The sequence below is a fragment of the Hirundo rustica genome, chromosome 10, assembly GCF_015227805.2.
Source record: "Hirundo rustica isolate bHirRus1 chromosome 10, bHirRus1.pri.v3, whole genome shotgun sequence".
Lineage (NCBI taxonomy): Eukaryota > Metazoa > Chordata > Aves > Passeriformes > Hirundinidae > Hirundo > Hirundo rustica.
The window spans coordinates 8,470,983-8,482,947 of record NC_053459.1 but is presented as its reverse complement, the minus strand read 5'-3'; the positions used below and the strand labels follow the sequence as shown (position 1 = coordinate 8,482,947).

Sequence of the window (11,965 nt, the reverse complement as noted above, 5' to 3'; positions counted from 1 at the left end):
GAGAGGCATTTTAAAGACTTTTATTTCATTTTCAGTCTCATGAAGAAGGGTGAGATGATACAGATGTTACAATTCACACCATCACAATCAGAAGCCAAACTATTTCCTAATTACAATACATTATAAGTGGTTTTTTTGTCTATCTGCTTTTGCCACACAATGCTGTTAGTGTTTCTAAGCCAATCATCTAAAAGTACCCCACGTGGGTCTTGGTACAATACATCTTTCATAGTTCCATTTCCCTAAAATATCTGGTCTGTGTGCAAGGCCATCATTTGGAACTTGTTTCTAGTTTCTTTTCCTCTCTCAACAATGTCTCCTCTATTCCATGGCCTTTCTAAGTCAGCACACCTTATCTCACAATTTGCATACAGATGTACAAGACTATGTGAGCTTTCAGTCAGGCTTTGAGAATCCTCTGCAAATCCATTTCTCACACCAAACGATCCAACCCGATATTCCCATGGGCTGGATCAAACCCAGCTGCGTGCAGGGAACAGGAGTCACCTCTGCCCAAACTGCAGAGCCAGCCCTTATCTGCCATCAGATTCAACATTTCTGAGCTGGGTTTCCTATGGATAGCACATCTGTGGGGATCTCTATGTGCTGTTCAAGCTCAGCTATTTGAGAGGGAGCTGCACCTGCTGAACATGCCCTCAATTTCAAATGGCTCACCATCTTCTCTTAACCAAAGCTTGTAATGCAGTTACCTTTTTGCAATGTGCTGAAAACACACGATGGAAAAGAAATGGATGGGAACAACAAGAAAATATTCCCATCGGAAATTAGGCATCACCCCCAGGTTTAAGCCCTCACCCTTTTATTGACAATAAACCTGCTGCAAAATTTGGCATCAGACCGATGCCAACAAGGGTGTATCTGTGCTTGAGGTGGCAGGTCAACACCATGTGAGAAGGAGAAGGTTAAAGCTTAACCTAAGAGAAAAGAGAAAGCAGAGACCTCACAAGCAGAGGTCAGTCCTTCACACATTTCTCACTTCCTGAGGCAACTGAAATAGGACAATATTCAGCAGATACAACACAAGAAAGGTTTTTCTGGGGGGAGAGTGGTGTCAAACAATGTATTCCTACATCTACTTCTGCATCTTTCCTATTGTATCCATTATGAGTTTAACATATTTTTATATGGCTGTGACTGATGTAGAATTGTTCATAATTGTAATCCATTTTCTCTTTTTCAGCTCCATGAAACGGCCTGCAAATATTGTTGAAAATGAACGTTCCTTTCAGTACTGAATGCAACAGACCAACATGCAATAGCTTTTACACAAATCCCAATACAGAAAAGGCAAAAAAGCACTTTAATTATAAATTATTCAGAAATACTTTATATGAAATAAAATGTCAATGTGAAGAAAGCAGAAGAGGATGCAGCATCCTATAATGTAATGATAGGGCATAAAAATAAGACATATCTTTTGCCACCCATCAAAAGTGAAAATCATACCTCTTGTATAAGAACAGACTTTTTGGGGAATTAAACTAGAGAAACATGACATTATTGCTGCAGAGGTGTATGTCAATATGTCCCTTTTGAAAAACAGGAGGATTCTTCTATGAGGTTTTGGGTTTGACTCATCGATGAGTTAATTTCTACTGTAACAACTCTTTTTAGACAAGTCCTGCACCAGCATGAAACTGGCACAATGCACAAGATAAATCAGGCCCAATATTTAACACACTAAAAATCAGTTCTTACCAGCTGCAGAATTACAAAGTGAAATATGTATTTTGTAAGGATTGTTTGCCACCTTGGCTCTGAATTTCTACCACAACTTCTGCTGAATAAGATCCAAAATCTCCTGTAGTGTTTCAGACAAAAGTCAGCCCTCACAATCAGCTCAGCTACATTCTGGGGTTTCTTACAATAACTAATACATGTCTTCCACTAAAAAACAGTCCCTACAAGCTGACAATCCAAATAATAAACTCTCAGTAAGTGACTTAAAGAGAGAATACATCTGGATCTCCAGAAATACGGTAACTCTTCCAAAAACATGAAGAAATATTTCATCTCTTCAGTCTGCCTAGGAAATCTTTAAATTCAGCATGGAGGTGTTTTGCAGTACTTATGGTCCAGCTCCTCTGCTTGTGAAGAATCACAGGGTCAGTCACCAGAAGGATCCAGTAAGAATCCAACTTTAATTCCAGGTTGGGCACCTCCCTGTCCAAGTGACCTCGGGCCAGGGCAGCACCACGTCACAGGGAGCAGATGTGGCACAAACCCCCTGCCAGGTGAACCCACAGCTTCCCAGAGAGCCACAGCAGGGCACTGTCCTGCAGAGATAAGGACAGGGCTGCCAGGGGATACAGCAGCACTGCTGACCCTTCAGCTTGTCACAGCAGGCTTTCAGCTGGCTCTGCACTGTGCCATCCCATGACACAGCTGTAGCACACATGACAGGATGCTGGACTGTGACAGAAGGGCTGAAATCATGAACGGCTCTGTTCCATGGGAAGGTAAATGTACGTAAATCAACCACGCTGTGGCCCCACCTCAATTCCTCTCCTGACCACTGCAGCCGCTGGCATTTGGCATTTTCCCTTGCACTGGCTGCAGACCTCGTGCACCCAGGGAGCAACCTGCTTCCCTGAGCTGTTCCTGAGCAGCAGAAAAACTCTGTGTAAAGTAAAAAGTGTTCGGCTGGACTGTCCCCAAGAAGTGACTGGCTGTGTCATCACACGAGTTCCTGGGCTAGCAGAAGGGTGAGGACAGAACCTGCAAACGCCACTAGAGACACAAAGAGGTGAAGAGGAGTTGTGCTGGTCCAGAACAAAGCAGCGTCTCAGCAGCAGTGAGGCCCGTGCACGTTACATGCTGTGCTAAATAATGTTCTCTAGGGACTGCACAGCACAGGGGTAACCTCGCTTGTGCGGCACTGAGTTATCCAGCATTGGTTCACTGGGGAAATCGTGAACAAGGAGGTTTCTGTGACTACTCACCAGTTTTTCTCATTCTTAGTTTTAGCAAAGAAAAGAGTAAATTTAAACCTAATTTTGCATTTAACTGTTTTTAACGATTATTATTTTTTCAGTTATGCTCAACTTCCCCATCTATTCTGTGTAGTTTCCATGCCAGGAAAGCTTTCCCAATGCTGACTTTCCTATACTTATTAGATGGAGTTTCATTTGACCTCAAGGCAGATACACATCAGATAAGAAAACTCAGAACACAAAAGGCAGGGGCAAAGCAGTTTGAACCAGAAATGCAGCTGATGTATCTGGACCTTATTAAAGCATTTGATACAGTGCCTCAAAGAAAATGTACTGAAATATTAATTCATATTTGTGTGCATCTGGGGACTTGCATGTGTTTTGAAAATTGTTGGAAGTTGTAGGGTTGTGAAAGTGGCAGTAATATTAAAGAAAAGGACAGTGACTAGGACAATCTGACATCTTTTAACAGTGAACTAATTAAATAGGAAGATGATGCTAACTGGGAAAGAGTAGCAAGCAAAAAAAACCAAACCAAACCAAATCAAAATAAAAACCCACACAAAAAACCAAAAGCAAAATAGACAAACTACCAGAAACAAACATTTTAGAGTGTAAGAATGCCTGAGTAAATACAATGAGATTTCATTTTAAAAAAGGAAGTTAGCAGAGTTAGATTAAAAAGTCCAAACTCGTCAGGCAGATTAGCTCTGAGGTTGCAAGCCAGTGTGGGCTTTTTAAAAACGGTAATTTTTGCCTCCACAGGCCGAGTAGCTGCACACTATGGACAGTGACAGCAAAAGTCACCTTCTTCCTTTTTTTAAGAGACTTAACCAACATTACTAAAGGATTTTAAAACATCTCTTAGGATAAATTATAAAAACAATGTCTCTCTGTGCAGAGAGCATTCCTACTTTTTGCTGTTCTACTTTAGCCCATGATTTCAGTTTATGCCAAGCTCTGCTCCCTCTTTTGCTAGGACAATCATCAGATCTGTCATCAGTTTACAAATATGTTGCTTTTCATCTTTTCAACAAGTCAGTCTTTCGAAACAACGGTTCCCCCACTTTATTTGGCTCTTCAAGAATGCTCAGAGCTCAAGAACAAAGCTGTGCTCCTAGCAGAGACAGCACTGGGAAGGAGAGAGCTTTCCTCAGCTTTTGCTGTGAAGCACGCCTGATCCAGCATGTCCCATGGCAGAGGAGGGGAGAAGGCATTCAAGATGACACAGCTCTCAGCCCAGAGCTGATATCCCCAGATGCAGCTTTAGCAAGATGGCAAGGAAGGCAATGTACCTGAAACACGGGCCTGACTTGCCTAGAGCTATCCTCAGAACTATAGAGAGAAATAATCACTGTTATGGCCTCTGCTACACCTGAAGATAAAAGAGTTTCTCCAGAGAGTTCCATGTGCAGACAGCGCAGACTTTGATGTAGTGAAATCTATCTGGTTGTTTAAGATACGACATTACCAGCTATGGACACCTCACTGTTCGGATGGTTTTTCATTAAACTGGGCAAAAGCTCTAAATTGCACAGCAATGTCAGGATGTAAATAACATCAGCACCTCCTTCTGCCCCCGGCTTCCAGAATAAAATACCTCTTATTTTTCAGTGTGCACAATGAACGGGAATCACAGTGCACAAAATGTTCTTTCCGAAAAGCAGTAAAATATCAGTTAGCCTGTGAGCTGCGGCGTATGGAAGAGGTGTCACCCTGCCTTCCCGTATTAACCCTTCATCTGCCGTGTTCGCGCCTAACGAGTGTCATGTCATTGTAACTGCTGGTCCCAAAGCATACTGACAGTGGGGAATCCTCGCCAACTGTTAAAACCAACAGAACGCTTTAAATAAACGCACTCCGGGATTAAAAGGCTGCCCGGTACCCATGCGTGTTCCCCGCAGCGCTGCAGGGCGGAGGGACTGCGGGAGAGCACCGAGCCCCGCCGGGTCGTGCTGCGGGGGCGGCTCCCGCCGGAGAGCCAGCAGCGAGGGGCTGGGAACCGGCACCGCGGCTCTCCGGAGGGCCGTGCCGTGCCGTGCCCCGCCGCACCGCACCGCACCGCACCGCACCGCACGCCAGGCGGGCAGGAGAGAGGCCCCGCAGCCGCCGCGCACCGGCGGCCGCTCCCGGGGGCGGGCGGCGCCGATCCCGCCCCCCGCCCGCGGCAGCCGCCGGCAGCCCCCGGCAGCCGCCAGCGCGGCGGGCGACGCAGGCAGGCGGCCGCGGCCCTGCCTCCATCCCCCGCCCTCCCCGCCGGGCCCCGCCGCAGCCCGCGGGCGCGGCCAGGAGGCGGCGGGGTCGCGGCTGCCCCGGCTCCCGCCCGGCTCCCAGGCGCGGGGCGGCCCGGCGCTCCCCGCCTTTCCGCGGCTCTCCGTCCCCCCTCCGGCGAGATGTTATGGCCGAGCCGGCGCAGACGGGCGGCGTAGGGCAGGGCGGGCGGCGGGAGGATGAGGCGGCGGCGGCGCCGGCGGCCGCCGCCCCCAGCTCGGAGGACTACGAGTGCAAGATCTGCTACAACTACTTCGACCAGGAGCGGCGGGCGCCCAAGCTGCTGGAGTGCCTGCACACCTTCTGCCAGGAGTGCCTGAGCCAGCTGCACCTGCGCGCCGCGCAGCATCCCCCCGCCGCCGGCGCCGAGCCGGGCCCGGGCCGCTCCCCCGGCGGCTCGCTGGCCTGCCCGCTCTGCCGCCACCGCACGGCGCTGCCCGACCACCGCGTCCACGGCCTCCCGGTCAACACCAAGCTGGCCGCCGCCTGCCCGCCGCAGCTGCGGGCCCGCGACCCGGTGCCGCAGGACCGCCTGCCGCCGCTGCCGCCCCGCCGCCCGCCCCGCGCCCGGGAGGCGGCGGCCGCGCTGGCCCCGCCGCCCCCCGCCCCCGCCGGGCCGCGCTCCTCGGGCGGCGGCTACGAGAGCTGCCAGAGTTGCAAGCGGGCGGCGCTGAGCGCCGGCTGCGTGTGCGTCGTCGTCTCCTTCCTCTCCATGGTGGTGCTGCTCTTCACCGGTCTCATCTTCGTCAACCAGTACGGCGGGGACGCCGCGCCCGGCGCCGCGGCGTCGCCGTCGCCGGTGGGGCCCATCTGCCTGTCGGTCGCCAGCATCCTCGCCCTCTTCTCCGTGGTCGTCACATGGCTCATCTGCTGGCTCAAGTACCGGCCCGAGGCGGCGACCGGCGGGGCCGCGGCCAACGGCTCGGCGCGGGGCCGGGCCGCCCGCAGGAGCGACACGTAGCCCCGGCGGAGCGGAGCGGGGCCGGGCCGAGCGCGGCCGCTGCTCCGGGAGCCCCGGCCGGGGGCTGAGCCCCGAGCGGCCGCGGGGCCGGGCGAAGGCAGGGGAGCGCACGGGCGGGGCGGGGTGACGGGTGCCGGCCCCGCCGGGCCGATGTCGCGGTGGGCCCCGCGGCACCGGCACGGCCCCAGGCGCTGGGGATGGGCCGCAGGGTGACCCGGAGAGGGGGCACGGAGGGTCCGGGCGCTCAGGGGGCAGGGCGGGATTTGCGCGCCTTGCCGGCAGAGGTGGCTGGAAGGGCCTCCCCGGGGAGCTGGAGCTGGGGATGTGCGCGGAGCCCGCCTCTGCGGGAGCGCGTCCCGGCCGCTGAGCTCCCGGTGCAGAAGGACGCGATCGCGGTTACAGAAAACTGGCTTACTGTTGCCCCCACCTGGAAGATAATTGGAGGGGTTCGCTGTGGTTAGGAGCGGAACGGGAACGTGACGTTAAATGCGCTTTGGTTTTCTTTTTTTTTTCCCCCTTTATGACGTTAACAAGTTAACGTATAGAAGAAGCTGTAACAGAAGTGTATTATCTTAGAAGAGACTGAGCCAAAGTTTCCTACGGTGTACTGAGTATGGTTTCATTATAATTTTATTAGAAGGCTGTAGAGCCCTCTGATGGTTGCTTAAAATAAGCTGTATTATTTAATTCTTTGAAATTATAATTTAATGTGGGAGACTGAAATACTACATTGAACACTTTAAACAATTTATGGAAGATTATTTAATTAGTGGAGCTCTAAAATAGAGCTAAGCGACTCCTGTCATAGGGATTAATATTTAATATTAATACTGGCCACCGATTTCAATTTTTATGCAGTGAGAGGAGCCCACATTAAAGTATGGACTTTCAGCAACACTGTAAAAGGGGAATACGGTAGTGTAATTTGTGATTGAAAATTCGGTCCAGATAGTTGTAGTAAGACAGTGGTTTTCCCTTTTGGTAAGTTTATCTTCTGTCTTGGAAGTTTCTGTAGTGAACAGTAGAAGACGGTTTTGTTCTGTGAGGCTGGAACATCAAAGGTGTCTTTGAAATGTGACAAGATGTTCATGATATGAAATGGAAAAACATTGCCATACAGCTGGATTTGTAGTATATTAAGGAGAACACTCTGTATAGATACTGTTCTATGTTGCAGGATAATTCATTTGGTGCCTGAATTTTTTAAACTTAATTAGTTGTTATAATCTATTCTATCGGGAATAAGATAATGCTGCTTATTCCATGTTTCTACACAGTACTGTAATGGAATGAGGTAATTATTTTCGTGCTTAACAATTCAAGAATTTTAAAAGTGATCTTTTAGTATGTGTATTTTGCAAGCTGTCTGCATGATTTTCTGACAAGTATCCTCCTAACAGACCTTTACTTGACCACTTCTGTTTATCACAAGTGCAAAGAAATTGACTCTGTAGAAATGTAAAGACAGCAGGTGAAGATGTGTGATGTGTTTTATGACTGCACAAGTGATGTGTGCTGTGCAATGTCTTGATTATCACAAATGTGTGAAAAACAACCCCCTGCCACCCAAGAAACCCCACAAACCAAGAAGTATTTGTATAGACTCTGGTGATAGACACAGTTTGTGGAAACGGTAGATGATTTCTGTGTCACTTATGTCTATTGAAAAAGATCCGCACCAGCCTTTTAAAGTTGTATATCATAATATAAAGGCCCTGAGGAGATAAATTACTGGGATCAACTGTGGCTCTGACCGAGATTTGTGTATTTAGACCAGTGCTTTCCAACTTGGAGTTGCTCGTTAACTGTCTAAAAGGTTATGCCTCCTAAAATCTGGCCTGACCATTAGCCCCTGTTGACTTCAGCAGTAGTCGTAGATGTTCTGCACCAAAGAAAATCGCAAGACTTTTATTTAAGCATCTAAATGAGAATTTAGGTGCTTGACTTCAGGTACGAATATTTGAAAATTTGGGCCTTAACCTCTCTGTTCTTCAGTTAATGCATCTGTAGAGTTTGATAATAGCCTTGATCTACCTCACAGGCAAGATGTGAGGCTTTATTTATTAACGTTTTTAAGCAATTGGAGATCCTTGAAGAGGAGGTGCTATAGAAGTGAAAGTATTATTGTAAATGATACTGTAGTAGGAATAAATATATGTAAATTAATGGACATAAACAGCAGCAATGTTTTCTAAGAAAAATAAATATAAAAAATATGTACATGTGTACATCATATACACCAATGCATGATTTACCTTTTTGTGCTTCTCCTGCAAATGCAGCGTGTGTGTCTGCATTTCTGTTCAGCCAGGTAAGCTCCAGTACCTTGCAGTTCAGGTGAGCCCAGCCAGCTGTCGCTGCTCCAGCTCCACCTGTAGACATCCAGGGGCAGCTCTGAGTGCTCGTGGAGCTCCCTGCAGAGTTCTTTGCTTTGCTTTGCCTTCGTCCTGCAGGCCGTGGCTGCAGGGAGCTGCTGAGGTGTGCCAGGGGTGCTGCCAGCACTGGGCACTCCAGTGAGCTCCCTGCCACATGGGAATGGCTGTAGGAGCTGCTGTCCCATGGAAGCTGTTATGGAGCTGAAATACTGATTACAGTTAGAAGTGTATACTCCATCTTTTTTTTTTTTTTTTTTTTTTTACTTGCCACATCATAGTTTTGTTCTTGCCTTTTCTCTGTAAACAGTATTTGCCATTTTGACTAAACCAATGGTTTCGGCTGGGATCCGTGGACTACTAAAAGAGCTGTGGAAGGTAAGTAAGAAAAGCAAATTGATCTTCAGAAACTTAAATCTGTTGCGTGAGGGTCAACTTTAAAGCATTTAGAGGTTGGCACGTTACAAAATATTGAAGATCACTTGCCTAAACAGGATTTTCAGGCTTATTCACATTGAATGATCATATTACATATCAGGTTCTTACCCATATATTTGAAAATATATCAGAGCCAAATTGAAATGGACAGTCTGATCTTATGCCAAATCCTTCTCTCTGCTTACACAAATTTTGGGAAACTCCACTGGTTTCAGGAGTGTTAGTCTGGATCCACGTCACAGTACCAGTCAGAAAAAATCATGCATTGTATACATCTCTGGCTGCTGTAGAATCCCAGTATTATATTTGTATTTTGGGTTCCTTTGAGTGTACAGATTGCTTGTCCAAAGCCAAACTTTGCTCAAGTTTCAGTAAAAAAAAAAGTTAAGTAAAAATACAGAAAGATAAAATCTGCGTGGCTGGTGGTTTTTTATTATTGTAGCAATTTCAGTCACAACACTTGTGTGTTCTGGTTGTTTAAAACCACACAGAGATATGCAGCAGAAGGGGTGTGCATCGTTCACACAATCCACACGTCTTGCAGAAGTGTCGCTTTGGGGCACTCTATGGGAAAGCAGGGAAGACAGGATAATCCACAACACCATGGGGGAAATCATGGGAAATACAAGCTGCTGGCTGGGGGTTTTTCTTGTGCTGTTTTTTTGGGTTTTGTTTTTTCTTTTTTTTTTCTGCTGTGCAATGTTTTCCTGTGTTACCCAGTGTGGATCACAGGGGGTGGAAGCACCAAGAAAATAAACAAAGGCTTGATGCTTTCTCAGATTTTTTTTTTTTGACCTCTCCATGATCAGAGTCTGGGTGAACTCTGAAAGATCTGTAGTTTCCTGTTGTGCCTAAAGATCTTAACATTTTTGCGGCAATAATCCCCAGTTCCTCTGCCTAGCTGGAGCGTACTGGACTCCAAACGGGAAGATCAAATGTGAAGTTAAAGATTTGGAATAGGCTGCCAGATGTCAGTCATATTAGACCCAGAGGAGGAAAGAAAAACAGGAGGGACGAACCAAGATAATCAACACACAACCTGGGTGAGTAATCATGTGCTGCAAGCTGCACTTTTCTATCTCACCTGGGACAGGTGGCAACTTCTGCTGGAGGAAAGTTCTCACTGGACCAAACAGCAGCTGCAGGAGAAAGATCAATATATGCTATTTGTGGGCAGCTTCTGCCTTGGACCATATGTGGGGATGCATTACAGCGATCACTAACACAACTTCTTTAATGTTGCCCTTCTGTGTAACTTGTGCTCATGAGTTCAACTTTTTAAAAACAATTACGTTTTTTATATTAACCCTCTACCTTCAGTGACACAGTTCTTTCTGCTCGCTCCTTTGAAAGTGTCTCTAATGAATCCTGCGGTTGCAGAGAACAAATTGTTTTCTTTTTTTTTACCACTAGCCCACAAGTAGTAAAGAATCACACAATGTTCATTTATATAATGGCGGGTATTCATCTTGGAAAGGCAGGTTTGACAGAAAATCACTTTAAAGTGTTTCATAAATGCATGAAAGGAGTATTATCTAGTTGGTTGGTTAAAAGGACTGCTTATGGACAGGATTTTCTGTTTTGTCATGCAAAAAACAACATAGCAGTTACTCTCATGTTTGTGATAATTTGTAGTTTAGCACAAAGCCAAATAATAAAAAAAGTAGCCAGCAGCAGTGGGTACTGTACATTCCTCCAGTTAGAGCAATGGCCTGTGTTTCCCGAAGTGACTGGTAGTTTGCCTCCCATCTAGTTTTGTCTGGGTTGAGACAGCATGTTGGAAGCATATTTTGAAAATCATGATTAATCATAGTACTGTGGGCTGAGAATCTCAGCCATGTTACTCTGGAAAGTGAGTTTCTGTCTGCATTTATACTTCAAAGAACAGAAAAGAATAAATTTCTCTTACCTTTTCCTTGTACTGTAAAAAGATACTTTTAAAATACGGTGAAGGAAAAGTGCAATGTAAATATTGTTGCTTCTTAACCTTAATGCTCTCTCTTTGTAGGTCAAATAATCCTTCAGGGTTTGTTTTCAAGGCTTGCATCCCAAGGTAGCTCACTGTGTGTAACACTATAAACACACCTTTTATGTATGATGGGAGAGTGAGTTTCTGACACATCATATAAAACACCTATTTTAACACTTTGTATAAAACATCTTTTATGTATGATGGGAGAGCGAGTTACTGCACACAGACAGTCACCACGGGCTGAGAGGTACAGGTATAATTCCAGGATTAATGTGGATTCCCTGTTTAAATCCTCCGTTGCTGAAGGATTTCACTGGAGTGGGAGAACCTTCCAGCTGGCTGTCCTGGTTGTGCAAACAGACAGAACCCCACTGAGTGGGAATTCAAAGCGTGTGTGAAGTGCAGTTTCTCTGTAGGTGTGCTGTGTGGATTCGCACCTGGGGCTGAGCAGCTTTGCTTAGGGCAGTGGTCCTGGAGAATCCCGAGGGAAGGTGCTGCTCAGTGCCCTTGCTCATGTTCATGACTGGTGCAATCCCATCTCTTTCCCAGTGTATTCTCTGCATCACAAAAATTTTAACAGCTGCTGGAGAAGCCAGTATTTAAACATGAATGCGTCCGGAGGAAGGGGTTTTTAACCACACCTGACCCACCGGCTTAAGCATAAATGGTGCAGATGTTATTAATATGGTGCGAGATATGTTATGGACACAAAACTGAGAGCCTAAAATTTATTGAAATTGAATGTGTCTGACTTTGTCAAAGCTCCTTGTGTGCACTTAAACCCTCCTGAGCTCAATGGCCCTTTCCCCTGCGTTATGGATGTTTTGTAGCTATTCTGTCCTTGTCTATTCTATGAGTCTAGAGGAGAAGCTTTTTTTTTTTTTTTTTTTTTTTTAAATCATGTTACATTGCCAAAGAATCTAAAAAATAAAGAAAAGATAAAGAAAAATATATAGGAAAAATATAAAAAGATAAATGTTTGTATTTCCTTGTGATA

The 11,965-nt window shown here is 46.6% G+C and overlaps 1 protein-coding gene across 1 annotated transcript; it reads left to right on the top strand.

Annotated features, from left to right (window-relative positions):
* Positions 1–5,352: 5,352 nt before the first annotated feature.
* LOC131378616 (RING finger protein 223) lies at positions 5,353–6,186 on the top strand. Its single transcript, XM_058421955.1, has one exon. The coding sequence runs from the start codon at positions 5,353–5,355 to the stop codon at positions 6,184–6,186; it is 834 nt and encodes a 277-aa protein (XP_058277938.1).
* The last annotated feature ends 5,779 nt before the right edge of the window (positions 6,187–11,965 follow it).

Bases quoted from the DNA above. Each gene is read 5' to 3' on its own strand.
- LOC131378616 (XM_058421955.1), top strand. From the start codon at position 5,353: ATGGCCGAGCCGGCGCAGACGGGCGGCGTAGGGCAGGGCGGGCGGCGG.